The sequence below is a fragment of the Mastigoproctus giganteus genome, chromosome 4 (assembly GCF_048544385.1).
Source record: "Mastigoproctus giganteus isolate SK-2022 chromosome 4, ASM4854438v1, whole genome shotgun sequence".
NCBI lineage: Eukaryota > Metazoa > Arthropoda > Arachnida > Uropygi > Thelyphonidae > Mastigoproctus > Mastigoproctus giganteus.
In genome coordinates, this window is record NC_143578.1 from 150764279 (window position 1) to 150783329 (window position 19051).

A 19051-nucleotide genomic window follows, 5' to 3' on the forward strand; every position below is an offset into this window, starting at 1 on the left:
GGAGCACAGGTTTTGAGAACAAGTGGAGAAATACCATCGGGACCTGGAGCTTTCTTAGCATCAAGATTCGTCAAAATACTTCGGACATCCTTTTGACGGAAGACCCCAGGAGGCATTGAATGGAGCGTGTTGGGACTGGTGGGAGGTGTTTTACCAAGATCATTAATACATGAGTTGGAAGAAAAATGGGATGCTAGCAGGTCAACTTTATCCTTGGCTGAAGTGACAACAGAACCATCTGGTTTGGACAGAGATGGGAGCAGAGATAGGTAAAAGTTGCGGCCAATAGCTCTGGCAAGAGACCACAATGCTCAGCTACCATTAGGGCAAGAAGAAAGTTTTCTACTCTTAGCCTGTTCAAACTCTAGTTTGGACTGATTAATAACTGCTTTACAATTGTTGCGAGCTTTGGTGTAGGTAGAAAATGAAACTGAAGAATTAGAAGCAAGCCAATTACGACATGCAACATTATTCTCTTGAACAGCCTTAGCACATTTATTGGAAAACCAAGGTTTAGATAAAGGACAATATTTTAAAGTGGAGTGTGGGATAAAGGATTCCATTCCTGCAAGAATAATTTCACTGACACGATCTGAACAAACGTTGACATCAGAAGTTTTGAAACAATAATCCGACCAAGGAAAAGAAGAAAAGAAGTCTCGCAGGTCATCGCATTTTGCATTCTTGTAATGCCAAACAACACGAGGTTGGGAATAGCCATGAGATAAAGGCTCCATTGGAGAAGAGAATTACCAAGTTGTGATCTGAAGTGCCTAAAGGACCTCTCACTTCGACCGTGTACTTAGAATTGTTGTTTGTGAGAAAAAGATCAAGCGTGTTGGCTGTATGATTAGGATTGTTCGGTATTCTTTTTGGTAAATGAACAATCTGTGCAAGGTCATTAGTGTGAGGCAAAAGCCTCAGCATCTCGACCAGCTGGATCGGAGTGACTAGAAAACGGAAGCCAGCTGGAGTTGTGAACATTAAAATCACCAAGGGAAATTACCTCACTATTAGGAAAGTTGGACTGGAGAAAGGCAAGTTGCAAAGAGAGGAAGTCAAAGAGCTCCAAGTGATTAGTGGAGTTGGTAGAACGGTAGAGACAACAGATGAATTTGACACAATGAGGTAGAGAGATTTTAAGCCAGAGGAGATTAAAAAAAGGGGAGATTCCAAATTGCCAAGTCTCTGACAGGGAATATCAGAACGGACATATGCACAAGTACCGCCTTTGAGGCGAAAGGAATCATACAGCGAATAATTTGGGCATCTGAGATGAGCAGTTGTCCAATCAACCGATAACTGAGATTCTGTCAGAAAAAGTACATGGGGTTTGGCAGACTGCAAGTGGAAATGGATATCGTTGAGATTAGAATTGAGACCACGTATATTTGTGAAATGAATTAGGAAGTGTTTGGGAGGTTTAGATCTTTTCGCAGATAAGCTTGCTCTATTAGTTTGACAATTCATGGTGTATTCAATAGTAAGAAAAAGTGGGCGGGACATGCTTCATACAGCAGTATGAAGTAATGAAATTTTTGGATATGGCGTACACGTGGTAAGAATATACCCAGATCCTTGACATAACGTGGCCTCGACAATGCTCCCCGCATACACACACTACTCGGACTCCCTCCAGTCACTATCTGGCAGAGTAGAGGTAGCAAGATTATACACTAGCTGATCCGGAAGTTACCAATAGGTTCGGTCCGGTGTACTAACTAGCGGCCGGCCTACGAACACCGTTTTAGAGCTGTACCCTTGAAATGTAAGGAATATTGGATCTCGCCACGACGTTCATCATAACCTCAAAAGTCATCAATCATACTACATGATGGAAGAGATAGGGAAGGGTTGACCGGAACTTAGCTCTAGAGACTAAACATGGGTTCCACCACTTCAAGCCTCCAATAAGCAAAGTGATGGTATTTCACCGGTTGATGAGTCATCTACCACCTAGTACCGCCTGGTAACATACAGGGGCGGCGTTCCTCCATGTGGCGTGGGCGCCACACCTCGACCCCTGCTTACGTTGGTTCACACCTGGGTGGTCACCCACCATGTACTAGTGCATGGATGTTATACCCAGGATTACTAACAGTCCCACCATCGTGAAGGTGCAAGCAGAAGATTTGGCTATCACAGACCGTCCGGACTTCGCCGAAATTGGGTCCACTTGATTTGAGTGTCACCCGAATATCAGTTCCATCAGCGTTTTAGACTCCCAGGTAGCAAGTACAGCTTGTCTGGCATACCTGAGAGAATGTCTGTGACAACCTCAAGGACCTAATGTTATATTTTTAAGGACCTAATGTTTTTATGTTATATTTCTGATATATTTTATTTTTCATTTTTTCTTATTTACCTAATTTTTTTTCCTTTATCAGTCTTTTTATTTAGATTTTATTCCTTCTCATCACAAAAGAAGAGAAGGCGTGCCATTTCTCCACATTTGTATTTTTCTATTAGTCGAGTCAAATAATTCATGACGCTCTTTGGATTTTAGATTATGTACGGTTTGTGAATGCTGTTTAATATTACATAAATTTCTCTTTTGCATCCTTTTTACAAATATCTATGAAATTTGTAATATTGGGATGGTTGTAGTTAAAATTAGTGTACATTCCATTATGAATTTTTGGATATAAGACAATCTATAAGTGAAGCTTTAGTTTTGTTAACAGTAATTCGATTCAGTTCATTGTCATTTTGTTTTTCTGGATTTCATAATCAATTATGGATCATTCGAAGCTTCTTTCTTGTTTTCAGAACGGAATTCAGCTTCTTCTTCATCGATATACTTATCAATGAGGTATTCGCAGAACTTGGTCATTTTGTCTGTTTGGTTTCATTTCAGCTGATTCAATGTTGCCTACCTCGTTAGGTGTTAAAAAAAACATCAGTCCAAAGCAGTAACGTAACCTTTACCTATTTTTGATGTTTATTTTTGTTTTTTTTTTTTTTATATTCTGATGTCAGACGAAACCTCCATGATGCCTGTGAGATATGAAAGCGATACCCCTTCCGTAAAAACTTCAGGCAATTGATCTTTGTACGCAATTCTTCAAACCTCTGTTTGAAGAATTTTCAAAATGAATTACAACGTCTCTAACAGCATTTAGTCAAAAATGTACTGCTGTTTTTTCTGTTTTAAGAGAATTTACTACTCGCATCATTATAAACATTCACAAGAATTCAACTGTTTGGGGAACTTACACTTACTGCGTGTCTTCGATTGTAGTCACTTTCAGATATCTCTGGAATAAGATTAAAATTTCTCCGCCTCTTTTGTTGAGGTAAGTGAACGATTTATTCTCCCTTTCGACAACCAAAGTTAAGTGTTAATGATCTTAACAACTCCAAGTCTCTTAACGAGGTTTCAATTAGGATGATAAAATGAACTGAAGTGAAACAGCGTTCAATTTTATTTCCGATATGCCTGATATTTTGTCAATAGATTTGCATTTTCTGATGTAACCTTGATTATATACAAGCAAGAAGGCCATTTAGGTATTCAGCGTAGCTTGTTTATAGAGTAGTTATCGAGAATGATAATAGGCAAACCTTAAGTCACGGGGTGGTCCACACCATGTGATTTGATCGAATCGCCAAGCCAATCCTCTAAACTCAGGATCCCTTTTGGTCCGATTTTATGTCAATTATATGAAAAAGTTGAGTCCATCACAGGTGAGAACAGAACTGCTTATAAATAATTACAGTGGATCAAATTTTTATAGGCTGCGATGCAAACGAGAGGATGGCACGAAGAAAGACAACTGAAGTTTAAACACTCAAAACTTCATTTTCATTCAACTATTATATTCTTTGTTTGCCTTCCTAGTTGAAATTCATCACAGAAATTGCTTATCAGATAGCAAAGGAGGACACTAAGGATATAAAACCAAAAGTAGAAAGTTTTTAACTTAAATGTTGTTAAGTTAATGGTGTATGGAGAAATGTGAACTCTTGGTCTAGAACTGAATATTACTTGATAGTGCCCATAACGAATCCGAAAAAAAAAAATGCTTTGGTACTCTTAACCTAAAGTTAAAACAATTCTCTTCACCTTATGTCGCCCCTTGGCTTCAACTAGGGTTCCATCATGGTACCATGACACTACAGGTTTGGGGTCGGCAAGAATTCGACATTCGAAGAGAAGACGGCGGCCATCATCCTCTTGCCTGATTGCCGGCTTTTTTGCAAAAGTCGGTGCAATACCATCGATTTGCCTAAGAATTGAAAACATTAAGATAAGAACTACATTCAAAGGAACTGCATTAATAATCTAAAAACAGAAATCATAAATCTTTTATAATAAAAAATAATTAATGTACATGTTACAAATATAAAAATAAACCTCTCGATGATTATACTGTATTAACTTTAAAATACTGTAAATGCCAAAAATTATAAAAACTTTCATAAGAAATATAATTTTAATATTAAAACTTGTACAAGAATGAAGATCTGATATTTTTTACTCTAAAAAGATATATCTAGTGCTGAGGTTTATAACGGAAAGCGGAAAAATCATTGCGAACCATGTGGAAAATATTATCACAGATTCGTATTTTCCAAGGTGGAGTGGAAAATATGGATCTGAGTATTAAAAATGATTATTGCTGAGCATGCGATCACAGTATACTAATGTGGAATTTAATACAAGACATAACTACTGTAAAGGGAAAGGCTTTTTGCTTTCGGAAGGGTGACTACAGTAATCTCAGACAGTTTTTAAATTCTATGCAGTGTTGCAGTAGGACCTACTGATGATATTCATACCAACAACAAATTCTAAGTGGGAAACAATCAGAGAAGTAATCAAGAAGTTACTAGTATTTTCATACCAATTACTCTGTTCAAAGAAGAAATACTGTTCAAAGAGCCTAAACGGATGTCAGATGAACTATCGAGACATGTGGCAGAGAAGGAAAGTGCATGAGATGCATATAAATTATTAAATGATACAGAAGCCTATGGTAGATCTAAATTAGCCTGTAATAAAGTCACAAAGGAGAATAGGCAACTTAAGGTGGATTATGAGAAGTCTCTGGCGAAGAATGCCAATAAAACCAGCATAGACTCCTATGCTTATATTAACAGTAGAAGGGGTTGAATCACATTGGGCCACTTGATGTCAATGGGTTAACTGTTGATGACCCTGTTCAGGTTGAAGACAAATTGAATAGGTATTTTGCATCTACATTTATACACGAGTTCTTTAAGGGAGGGGATGTCAGAAGTTCATCAACTCCCAACGGGGAGTAAATGACTTTGTAATAACTGAAAGCAAAGTGGAAGAGAAATTGTTCAAGATGAACATAAAAAGCCTGGGGTGGATGGGATCTATCCAATCATATTAAGGGAGACAGCCAAGGAGGTGAGCAAACCCTTAGCCATAATTATGGGAGCATCCTTCGATTCAGGGGAGGTCGCTATAGACTAGAGATGCGCGAATTATCTCCAATTCATAAATGGGGGATCAAATAGTGATATGAGTAATTACAAACCTTTCAGATTAACGTCTATGATTAACATTCGAAGAGAAGGCGGCGGCCAATATCCTCGTGCCTGATTGCCGGCTTTTTTGCAAAAGTCGGTGCAATACCATCGATTTGCCTAAGAATTGAAAACATTAAGATAAGAACTACATTCAATTTCAATTCAATATCTGTTCCAGGGAAAATAATGGATTGATTGGTTAAAGAAGTAATGCAAGACCATCTGGACAGTAATGCAATTATACCAGCTTGGACTTCTTAAATGGCATCCTTGTCTAACCAATATGATAGGTTACTATGAAGCAGTGACCAAGGAACGCGATGCAAAAAATAATTCTGATATCATATACAGTACTTGGATTTCAGGAAGGCTTTTGATACTGTTGCACATAAAAGACTGCTGCACAAACTGGAGCAGTGTGGCATTAAGGGAAAGGTACTGCTGTGGATAAAGGGATGGTTAAGTGGAAGAAGACGGAGAGTGGTTATTAATGGACACTGCTCTTCGTGGACTAATGGGCCCATTATTCAATATTTATTAATGATATTGATGAAGGTATATCAGGTTTAATTTCAAAGTTTTCATATTATACAAAGGTTGGCAGGGTGGTTAACGATAGTAATGACGACAAGTTTGCCTTCAGCCATCGGGTAGTTGATTGTTGGAATAAGCCTCTGGTGCAACAAAATTTAGAAAAATTAGGTCGATGGGCCGAGAAATAGCAGGTGAAGTTTAACTGTGACAAATGCAAAGTACTGCATATGGGTAGCAGTAATCTCAGAGTAACTTATCAACTGTGTGGAACTACAGTCAGGGTAGTAGAAAGTGAAAGAGAATGAGGGGGGGGGGAATAATTGTGCAGTCAGATATGAAATTCTCGGAGTACAGACGTGCTGCCAGGAGAGCTCATGGGGTTTTGTCAATGATATACAGAAACTTTGCTAGTAGGGATAAGGTGGTGATTATCCCTTTGCATAACGCAATGGTTAGGTCGCATCTAGAGTATCGTATACGGGTCTGGGGGCCTCACTTTAGGTTTTTTTTTTTTTTTTTTTTTTTTTTTGCTGGAACGGGCGCAAATTGGTGAAGTGAACAAAACGGTACTCTTACGTAGAACGGCTTCAATTCTGCAAATTGCAGTGTCTGGAGACTAGACACCTTCGGTGTGATCTGATTGAGGATTAAACCTTGAATCAATTGAGTAAGCTGAATGTTATTGGCATTCTTCCTCTTGTTGAGACTACACACATGAGGGAGGCGTAAATTCAAGTTGAGGAAGGATGGTTGTAGGATAGATGTCCAGAAGTTTGCCTTTGGCCATTGTTGGAATTGGCTTCCATCTGTTGTGGTAGTGGATGGTTTCGAATAAATTCAAGGAAGAACGAGACAAATTCGTGGAGGGCAGGGATGGATGAAGTGGTTTTTTTTTTTTTTTTTTTTGTTATCCAACTGCATACCGAACATTTATTACTAAGAAACACCTGTCTGAACATTTGTGAAATAAGATCGAAGGATGGCGATTTATTTTTGCATAATAAATTAAGTTTAGTAGCTAATCATCTGTGAAAACTTTCAAAATCTTCGAAACTGACAAACTGTTTGATGTGGATTAGAATATTTTTATCCACTGTTGCCATTACAGGATATGGATGGTTTCAGGTCTTTTACTGGCGAACGAAATAGCTAACTATATGCAGACTGCGAAAAGAATGATTTTCAAGTTTTATCTTTTAATATAAAGCTTTTAGGGATTAAATTATGATTGCACTTTTTCAGAAAATTTGACTAGGCCGTGACTTTAATACAAATCTCAAATTACGCAACGAACATATAGTGCTGTTCCGTACCTAGTCTAATATTCGTACTAAGAAAAGAATATGATGAAAAATGTTAATAAAGAAAAAAAGTGGAGGAATCGAGTGGCTAAACAATGGGCTACATGTTTCTGAACTGTATGAAATTCTGTCTTTAGTCCAACAGATTCCAAATGAATTAATCTCTTAAGGCTTTCAGCAAATCTTCTAACGCTCAGTACGCATTCGTGATATGCTCCCTTATATCGGTCTGTAGACAGACAGGATTCAGTAAGAATCCAGAGAACAATCGAATTTCAGTGTTGGAATTGCTTGCCTGGGATGTCTACCTTTAGTCTTTAGTGTGTGTACTTTAGTGTGAAAGTGTGTGTACTTTAGTGTGTGTACTGAAAGTAAAATTTATAAATCAAATCACGTGGTATTTTTTCTTTAGCATTAAATAACAAAAGGCAATCAAGAGCATGTAAATTGCTGCAAAGTTGTGAGTTTATAGAGGAAATTTTAATCATATATACATAAATTACATTAAGTATAACATAATTATATAATTGCAAGTTTATGACGAGACACCCGACTACTCAATTTTCTGTCCTCCTTTTTATGTCTAAAGAAAAACAGAAAATAGGAGAGCAGTGAAAAACCGTTAATTATTTTCTATTTTCTTTAAACTTGAAAATGATTTCCAAAGAGGAATAGGAACATAGTCAAAGTAGAGCAGAAAATTGAATTGTTCGGTGTCTCGACAAACTTTACCATATTCATTTATAAACGCGCGCGCACACACACACACACACACACACACACCAGTCAACGTTATTTATGTATATATAATGAAATTTCAAAAAAAAAAAAATAATAAAAAAACACGGATTGGGACACAAATTGTCCTAATTTACGTGACTCTTTGGTGTCTTTTCTACTTAAATTTCAGTTAATATGCGTGTCTCTCACAACGCAGAGTTAATGCGTGTGTCTCACACAATTCTTAATAGTATTTACCTTTCAAAAATGAGAAATAACTAATTGTCAATAATTAATTTTTTTTGTTTTATTTAATATATTCAATACCTCTCCATTAGCTTAAAGTAAATATTTCATAAACAACCCAGAAAGCCCATTGTTTAAAGAGCAGATAGGAAATATTTGCGAAGGGATACTGTGAAGGCTTATGTGAAGGCTTGATTATGTGAAGGCTTCAAGCCGAAAAATAAGTTTGCTTCAAAAACACTAGTAAATAGCAATTTATTCCATTTTGAAGAAGATAGATTCTTTCGAATGAATCAGCTGAGGTTTTAAATATTCTGCTGCCAGAAAAGTACAACAAAATCACTCAACGCGTAATTAGAAGAATTTGACCGGTGCTTCTTAGATTTTAAATATCATGGAAAAAAATCAATTATTTTTCCAAGATCCGTTTTCATATGATCCAGAGAACGCCCCTGTAAATGTTCAACTGGAATTGATTAATCTACAAGAGAGCACCGAAGCAAAGGCATCTTATCGTGATAAGAGTTTGATGAAGAAAGTCTAAATTAAAATCCAAATTAACGGATAGTCATCTCGCATGTCTATCCGTTAATTCGATGAAGTTAAACTCTCATTCGAAGTTTAAATGTTTACGTATGCACAACACCTTTAGAACCCAGACTGATGGAAATAATCTCAAACAAAAATCAATTCCATAAATGACATGCTAAAAAACATTAAATTTTATACTTTTTTCTTGTAACTGTTATACTTTTTTCTACAATTCATAAATATTTCTTTGTATTATTTTCAATTATCTAAATTTGTGATCAATGTTCCTTTAATTGTTTTTCATTTTGCTTTACGATTAACATAAAATTTTGTGTTGCTTAATTTCATTCAGGGTTTCATGTAAAAATTGGCTAATTTTATGTACATTTTTTGCCAATTATATCGAAATTTATTCAGAGCGTTGTTTTCTAATATATGTTGTGTAATTAATATACATATCAGTGAAATCACAGCATTAACCCGATATGCGGCCAACCCACAATATTGGCCTGCTGACGAAAAAGTTTGAGAACAGCTGGTGTAGGACATGTTCTTGGAATGAGTCGGGTTTGTAGTAGTTTCAGGATAGTAAAGGCTATATGGACATCTTATGAAGCTCTTCACTACCATTTCAAAATCTCATTCGAAGTTTAAACGTTTTTAATCAACATTGAATAACACGCTCCCAAGAGATGAATACTCAAGAAAAGAACAAAAATAATTTAAAATTTTAAAGATATAACCACATGAAAAACTAAATATTAAGTCAATGAGAAATTAATATTTAAAAATATCTTTCTAGTTCACAAATTGGCAACTGAGAAAAAAATACCAGCTTATTCATAAGATAAAATAAAGACTTTGCTCGGATTCGAATAATAAAAAAAACTGCTTAAAAGGATATAATTATTTCTACTCTAGACCCAGAAGAATAAAAACAAGGAAATGCACTATTTGAGAAGAACCGATCCTGCAGCCTTTACAGTGTTGATGAAATTCTTGCAATTCAAAGATTTTGACTTAAACGACTTTAGTGAAAATGTTAATTTGTTCCAGAAAAACTAAGAACAATTTCAATATTGCTTTGTTCGGCAGATGAATGCGAACTCGGGTTCAGTTTAATAACTATAACTACTTTGCGGGATACTTTGATAATTTCTAATATATCCAGCCTAATATTTATAAATTGAAACGGATTACCTCTCCGAACAATTTCAAACAAGCAGTTCATTAAGTCATGGCTAGGAGAGCAGTTTGTATAATTTACACTATAGTAAGGGATACAACAATGGACGGCTCAGGGTCATACTCTAAGCTATGGGTAGTTAACCTTTTCCAGCAGCTGGCCATATATTATGTCGGAAATGCCTCGCGTGCAACCCATGGGCAGACACCGAAGCTACTGGAATCAATAATTCCATCCCTCCTTACTGATCGGCGCCATAAGACAATGTACATGTCTACTGATCAGCGCCTAAATATATGGTAATAAGTAAAGGTAGTTTACACCAAGCCCTTGTAATAAAAAAAATTAAAATAGTTTTCTATTTATAAAATAGAATTTAATATAGATTAACAAACATATGTTCGTCCATACAGCATCAATGTCATGAGGAGCTCACTAACTTCCCCCTTCTTAACTACGCTAAAAGGCCGTAAATATGAACCATAAGTTCCTGTCACATTGAAACCCGGATCATAATTTCTGGCAATAAAAGCAAAATTTAAACTGCATGCGTTTATCTTTATTTATGATCTTTAAAATCGATTGAATCAGTTGTATAATTTTTTACGCTACTGTTCCCAAATAGAGATGTGGCACACATGCTGCAAGCCGGCCATCCCTACTCTAAGCTTCCCTCTCCTTACTCACTCACTCATTCCATATTATGAGTATGAAGTGGGTAGGGCCTATTGTTCTTCTCCACGTTATAGGTCAAGAGGGTGCCATATAAAAATCCATATAAAAGATACTGCTCTTATCGATACTTCCTAGTAGGCGTATTACCAACCAAAAATTGAAATAATTGAACTGTTAAAATTATGTCAGTGCTAATTTTAGTATCCTCCAATGTATCTTCACAATTCATTATTATTATTATTATTAACAGCTACAAAACAGCAATCAAACGTGCCTGAGGGTGCAGCTACAAAGCAGAAGCTTGGAGTATACATTTCCAAAGTAAAGAGAGAAGTAAATGTACATAAGAAGATTAATGAATTGAAATGTAAGATAAAATAAAAGTAGGATCATCCGTCCTATTTAAGTGAACAGGTAGGAGTAAGGCAGAGCACTGGTATTTCTTCACACACATTACACAATCAGTCTTAGAACTTGCAAGAAGAGTCCATTTTAAGTCAGGTAACGGATGAGGTTAACAATTTCAGTTGTCTCTTGCAGTGTCCGGGGGTGTCAAATATCTCCACATTTGCTTTGTTCATTGATCTTTCAGTCCTGTTGTAGAAGTTGTAGTATCCATAATTTGTTCTCGCATAGGATGGTTTCAGCAGTGGATGGTTTCTTCACGCTCTTGTCGGTACGTTGAAATTTATTTGTGAGACGAGATGAGGGCAATTCAGGGTACCATTGAACAGCTGGTTAAGAAGGAGTAAGTCGGCTTTATCTCTTCTTTTTTCCAGCGTTTCAAGTCCAAAGAATACACACCACTCTTGGTAGGATTTCTCATTGTATTCAAGGCCACTTTTAAAGAAAACGTACTGGATTGCTCTTTTTTGAATATTTTCAATTTCTAATTTTTGGTAAGCAACATGTGGGGACCAGACCTGTGAGGCAAATTCTAGGGCTGGCCTAACATAGATTTTGTTTTTCTTGTGTGCATTAGCAAAGCTCATCAGCTCACACTTATTTTCATTGGCTGCCATTTTATTCTCCTTCAGCCACTGAATAACTCGTTGAAGAGCTTCGTTTAGGATGATCAATTTCAGGCTTAAAAGGATATGAGGTTTTACCTTTAAATGTCACGGACATTTCTCTACTTCCAAGTAGTTTTCAATCCAGTTTAGTGCCTGTCCTCTGAGACCATAGTGATGCAGTTTGTTGATTAGTCTCTGATGGACTACCTTGTCGAAGGCTTTGCTTAAATCAAGGAAGATGGAGTCGACTTTTTTCTTTCGTCAAGCGCCTGGGATATATTCGAGACAAACGAAATCATATCTGTGCAGGTGGAACCACCATTGATAAATCCGTTTGAGTGATCTGACAAATTAAGTTTCATAAAGTTAAATAGCTGCTTCATTACAATGGATTCATTTATCTTTGAGAGTGTATTCAGTTGACAAACTGGTCTGTAATTATTGGGTGAGGATGGGTCTCCTTTTTTGTAAAGAGGAGTAACAAAGGCCTTTTTCAGTTGATTATAGATTCCACTCTCGAATGCCAATTTTATTAAGAGAAGTAATGGCTTTACAAGTGCGGTTCCACATTTTTTCCATAAGACAGTGGGGATACCGTCCGAGCCTCGTGTGAAGTCCTTTTTCATACTGTGGTGTGCTCAACAATTCTGCTTGGTTGATTTCAAATGCTGTTAGTGTATCAATGTAGTTGAGAGGAAAATTTTCGTTACCTTCCATCCCGTCATCTGCTGTATCTGTTTTGTAAATTTCTTCAAAGCTGCTAGCAAGGTAGTCTGCCTCAGACAAAGATGACAAATCACCGAGAATATCTAGCGTGTTTACAGCCGCATTTTGATTTTTTGCTTTGAAATAGCTGAATATAGGCTTCATATCTTTTGCCTCGAAGACTTTTTTCGACAAAGCACAAGTATTTGTTGTAGTCCTGTTTTAATGTCATTTTAACCTGTCTTCTTAAGGAAGAATATTTATTGTAAAGGCATATTTCCTTATTTGTCTTAAACCTGCTATGCATTTTTTGTTTTTTGTTTTTGCCAGTAGGGATTTTAGTTCCTTAGAGAACCAGTGTGGGTAATTTGGATCAGGAGCACTATAGCATGGAACAAGGTTGTTAGTTACTTCATTAATGATTTGGTAAAAGCAGTCCAGTGCTTCTTGAGGATCATTGATTTTTAATAGTAATTCCCAATTACAGTTTTTAAATGTAATTGGGAATTAAATGATATAAATTATGCATCCGCATCACTGAAGAAGATAACTGTAGAATATTCTTTACGGCTTCGTGTTTCTGTATGAAATGCGCCACACGCCCGCTCCTGTATTGACTTTCCTGTAACATTGGTTTCTCCTTCGATTTCTTTAGCTCCTCGTAGCTGTGCTTTGTAAGTAACCATGAAGTATCGGCTTTTTTTTGTTTAAATAAAAGGTTACTGCTAAAAATTACATTTATCGTTCCTATTAGGTTCCTAATTTTATTGTGAAAATAGAAAATATAGCAGCTCTGAAGGATGCTTCGGGGCGGGTATATGACAAGCACCGAGGTAACCAAGGTTATGAAGGATCAGTATTTTTATTGCGTATTTAACTGCACGCTTTCTGCACGGTTTGCATAGACGTTAATGCTTATCTCCGCCTAAAAGGGCAGTAAGGTAAAAAAAAATAAATAAAATAAATACTCTACAGAAAATCCCTTCATCCCTCCGCTCTGTGATGCGAACCGAACGTTAAATTTTTTTCACAATCAAGTTTTCTTATTCAGGCGTCGCACAGCCTAAACGCAAGACGCCTCCTCATAAGAATCCGACAACCATTCAGTTTTTAGTTCTATCAACTCTGCCAAGTAAAGACGAGTTATGGAAGTTATTAAAATGCAATTAGTTATCTTAAATCTTAGCCTGATTATCTATATAATTAAAGAATACATTAATTACTGCTATTAAGTTTAGTAGGCATTTGATTTTTTTTTTATCAAAGTACATTATTCAGTTTATCCTCTACCTATTAAGATCATGACAGACTTGCCGCAAATTTGCGTGAATTTATAATGAATTTCGTTACCATACGAAACGACTGCTGCAATGACATCACCAGCGTTTCCACATACTAAGTAACAAAGAAAGTGGGTATTCACGGTTGAGAAAATGTAAATCATGAATCAGACTCAACAATGCCAAAAGTTGTCCTGCTTGGGAGGAGAGAGAGAGAGAGCCAACTGGACTGTTGACAAATGTGGTTGGGTGTTGTGGATTATGAGAGTGACATCAAGGATCACTAGTCTCACAGTCATGTGCATCTCTGGCGCCATTCTGTAGTGTTTAAAGAATAAAATGTCAAGGACTGATCGTAGGGTAGAGGGGAACATTTGTGTACTACACGCAGCCCCCCTGCAGGAAGTTGAAAGTAGTTCCATGCCACTTCCTACAGGAATCTTGTGTTCAAAACTGTTCCAAGAGCGCTGGCAGAAATTTTTTGGTGATGTTCCCGGGCATGCTTCCAAAAGGACAATGCACCCTGCCATGTGGCAGTGACAGCGAAGCAACGGTTTCAACACGCAAAATAATTCATTGATGGTAAATTATTTAATTGTTTGACGGCAGTGAGCGATTTTTAATTTGGATTTACATTACCATTTAGGTAAGGTTTATTCCTCATCATATTTAGATTGTTATTGAACGACTTACATAAAATTATAATCATGAAACTTGCGGGATCTATCCAAATCACTTTTTGATGACATTTACTTTGAACAAATTAAACTTCAGAAGGACATTACGCGAAATTACTACTAAGTTTAGTAAAGACACTTTACCACGTGAATTATTTAATTAGTTTATTAAAACCAGAGGACAATTATTACAATGGACCCAAACAGTCCCAACAACAAAATAAATCAGGTACATTTCCGATTTCTGTGTTGAGATCTGTCTTCGAGCCTGTTTATGTGATATTCACATGCATATTTTCCGATGCCAGGATACTTTTTAAAATCCGAAAAACCGCCAAGATGGGTAAAGGAATTTTCTTCTTCATTGAAGTTGTTTTTTAGCAGCTGATAATACCAGTGTCACATTTAAAATTAGGATGTGAAATTTTCGTTACCGCATACGGGCTCATTCTCACATCATGCTTAATAATGGCCCGAGAGGCAAAAATTTTGTCCTCCTCTCCACAGCAAAATTGCTCAACGGCCTCTACGTGACGTTTATAAACCAAACCAAACGATTTGGGTTCACCACCGGGATCAGTTCCACCACTAATAACAATTGTGTAGCGTTTAGAATATTTATTGCTGATAGTCTAAAAATCATACGTTTCACGGTGGTTTTTTCCACGATTTTATTCTTTAATCTAAACAAAAGAAATTACGTTTACTTAAATTTATCATAAGCTATTTCACGAAAAGTACCAAGTTCTTTTTAATTATTTTTATTTATTTATTTTTTTTAAATCTTACTCCACCCAAAGAAGTTTAGGACAAAAGTCTACACGATACGGGCGCGGTAGAACATAATTGAATATTGTACATAATTTATTTAAAACGGAGAATGGCATTTATTTTAAATAAATAACAGCTGCTTGGAACAATTCTTCGTATATGTCCACTTCTTAAATATGACGTATGATAATAAATAAATACGTAATCTTTATATCTATCGCAGCAAATTGCCATTGATATACGAGTATGAAATGGAGATTCCATAGACAAAACAGTGCATGTATAATGTATAAAAATAATACATAAGGAAAAAAAAAGTGTGCGCGCGTGCAGAGCACGCATAGCGGAAGTTAAGTGAAACTTCTTTAGAATCTTTTGAAAAGTTCATTATTTCAATGTTACAGTGGCTTAATATTTTACAATTGTTTTACAAGTTTATTGTAAAATTTTTACAGATCTCTCTTTTGTACTCAATGGTGGTGGTTTCGGTGGTCGCACCGCCCTGGCGGTGCGACCACCGAATTTTTTTTTTCCATTTTTTTATTAAATACGGTATAGAATGACAAAAGAAATAATTTGGTTTTTGAATTTTTAAAATCGGACTGCTAGAAACTGAGATATAACGATTTAAAACGTAAACGCGACACGCCTGCGAGTTGCACCGTGTCCGTGCTGTGGGGGGGGTACTGATTGCGTCATGCTATGTACAGCACCGCTTCGCTCATGCCTGGTACAATGGTGGGGAGAGATGAATCATTTCGTGTCGCATTTTCGTGGCGATTTTTGTCAATCCACGGACACAGGTTACTCCCATGTGAAAACTGCCTGGGTCGCGTCTAAAGTTTCACTTCAACAAAAAACCAAATTAACATATCACGTAATGACAGAAAAAGGTACATCAGTCTAGGGGAAGACTACGGAGTACTGTGGCAAAGTTTTTCGTTTAGATTTAGTTTTACTAAGAGTAAAAAAAAAATATATATATATATATAAGGATCAGTTCGAACTCACGTAACGTGAATCTCAATGTTGTCAAAACCTTCACAGTGAATTCTCATTCGGTTATACTTTGAATAAGTACGCTTCCTCAATAGATTAGACTATTGTTACTTATTCTCAGTGGATACCACCACCACCACCACTACCCAGACGGTCGTTTCAGGGCTATTTGGCCCTTAATAGGCGGGTGGATAGGGACCCTGATGGTATGGTGAATGAAGGGCCAAATTCACTGAAACAGCCGTATGGGTGCTGGTGGTATCCACTGAGACTAAGTAACAACAGTCTTCTCCATTGAGGAAGCATTACTTATTCAAAGTATAACTGAATAGGCAACTCGTTGTGAAGTAATGAAATGATGCCACTATAATAACTTCGGTAAATTCACTGAGTATAGACATGATGCATTTGCACTAACTTATATGTATGTTACAGAGATTTTAAAAAAAAAATTATCATTATCGAAAATAATAACTTGTTACTTAACTGTCAACTTCGTAACTCGTTATTTTCATGTCTGGTTAAAATGCAATACATTATATTGGTACTATCTTCCACTTTACCTACTTTGACCAAAAAATGCAGTTAAAATATCTCTCCATTATTTTTCGTATGCACTCTACTAAGATACAATGCATGTCCATAATAACTGAAAGCTCGGCAGTGCATAAGCAGTACTATATTTGCCAAATGAAGCATTCCATGAAAATAGATAACATGAAGCCACAATGAACTCGTTGCACAATGGACGGCAATATTACGATGATAAAGACTACTATCCCTCAAGGTGACGTTGAGAGCGGACCAGCCAAAGTTTGCACCTCGAGCAATACGCGTAAGGCAACTGATTCTTCAAAGAGCCATTTTTGGAGTCTCTGGTACTGTACCTGTAAAGAAATCTAGGACCGACAGCATGGAATGAGGATGTCGGGTCATCCATTGTGAATATTGGTAAAGCTTTGGCGGATCTCCCTAGTAGTGGAAACCTTGGACAAAGGTTTTATTTTATTTACATTTTCTGTATTCAGTTATTTTAGAGAATAAACGTGAATTATTTATAGAAAGGATTTATATTACCGATTATTTTTGTCATTAAGTTTTTAGCAAGAGCTTATACACTGAGTGATCACTGAATTATGACCATCCCTATGAAAATTGAATGCGACCCGTTGACCACGTGAGGTACTAGATTGCGGAGTTAGTCGATCTATGTAGCACAGATAAGGTGTCAGTAGTTGAGTAGGTAGTAAAAATTCCGAGAGTGATGGGTAAAAGGAAAGATTTATCGGACTTTGATAAAGGATAGATTGTTGGTGCTCGACGAGCTGGTGCCTTTCCCAAACGGCTAAAGTGGTGGGGTGTTCGAGAGCCGCCGTAGTTGAAGTGTACCAGGACTGGCGTCAAAATGGTAAAACGACGACCCAACGGCAAAACTGCAAAAGGTTGATGTTAGAGGTAAGCGCCGGGTCGGACGACTCGTACAAGCGCAGCACTGTTGAAGAGTTGACTACCCAATACAATATGGGCCAACCCGGAACAACATCTGGCATGACCATGCGTATGGGCTGGCATGTATGGGCTATACCAGCAGACGACCCCTACGGCATCCTCTCCTTACTCGACACCGTGAATGGCCGTGTACGGATATGGCGTCAACAACATGAGGCTCTTGATCCATCATGCATGGTATCAAAAGTGCAGGCCGGTGGAGGTATCAGAAGTGCAGGCCGGTGGAGGTATGGTGTGGGGCATGTTTCACTGGCAGGAACTTGGACCGCTGGTTTATGTGGAACAATGTATCAGTGGTCTCCGCTATCGGCAACTGCTTTCTGACTGTGTACACCCTGCTGTGTTACACTTTTTCCCGAATGGCGATGCGTCTTTCAAGATGACAATGCGCCGAGCCATCGGGCACTTAATGTGCAGGAATGGTTTGAGGAACACAGTTCTGACTTCCAGCATATCGATTGGCCTCCGAACTCCACCGATCACCTCTATTACCTGCATTGCTGACCGCATTACGCACAACTTGGTTGGCCATACCTCCCGAACGCTTCCGACATCTTGTTGAATGAATGCCAGGTCGGATAGCTGCTGAACCTATGAAGTATTAGGTAGGTGGTCATAATTCAGTGATCACTTAGTATGTGTGATGGAAGGGAAATGTATGTCAGTATGTATGTGTGGAAGGGAAAAATCTCTTCCATAATTTTAACTACACTTTTGTGGCCAGTAAGGAAAGTGACCATATGAAGTACTTCGTTTTAATCAGACATGAGAAATACCAAGTAAAGGTGACAGGTTACAAGTTATTATTTTCAGTACCTTTAAAATCTTAACTGTATGTGTGCATGGCATCGAGATCTTTCCGACTTCGAACGTGGAATAATTACTGCGGCAAGATGTGTAAATAACAATATCTCGACAACAGACAATACGGTTATCAAGTGCTGCTGTTGTTTGGTGTCCCGAGTCTCCCGTGAGACCAGATAAAGGTCTCACGTGGGACAGCAACATGTGGTCGACGCCGGTGGTGAGTGTCGTGTGTGTTGTCTCGTAATATTGTAGCGACAGAGCACACAGCGTCCCAGCCACAGATTAGTAAGTACAGACGGCCAACTTCCATAAGCTTTTGCAGCGCCTCGCTTGACAACTTGGAGAGATGCTCATTTCTTGTGTGTGTGTTATCCCTTCAAATAACGTAACAAGGTAGAAAAACCTTGTAAGAGTAAAGGAATCATATTATGCGAGAGTCGAATTGACTCCTACATTGTACTTTTTTAATTTTTTGACCTTAGCAAAACTAAATCTAACACGAAAAAAACATTATCATAAGTACAATTACGTCCTGCAGCGCCAGTATCAATAAAGCCTTTACCCTAAACGTTCCTTGGTCGTCGTAAGATTTAAA

The 19051-nt window shown here is 37.4% G+C and overlaps 1 protein-coding gene across 1 annotated transcript in view; it reads right to left on the bottom strand.

Annotated features, from left to right (window-relative positions):
- Positions 1-19051, bottom strand: part of LOC150087120 (twitchin-like) — a 3511780-nt gene that overhangs the window by 3413502 nt on the left and 79227 nt on the right. Inside the window, 1 exon segment of the mRNA XM_090372971.1 lies at positions 4067-4229. Coding sequence (XP_090229097.1) covers positions 4067-4229 — 163 coding nt within the window.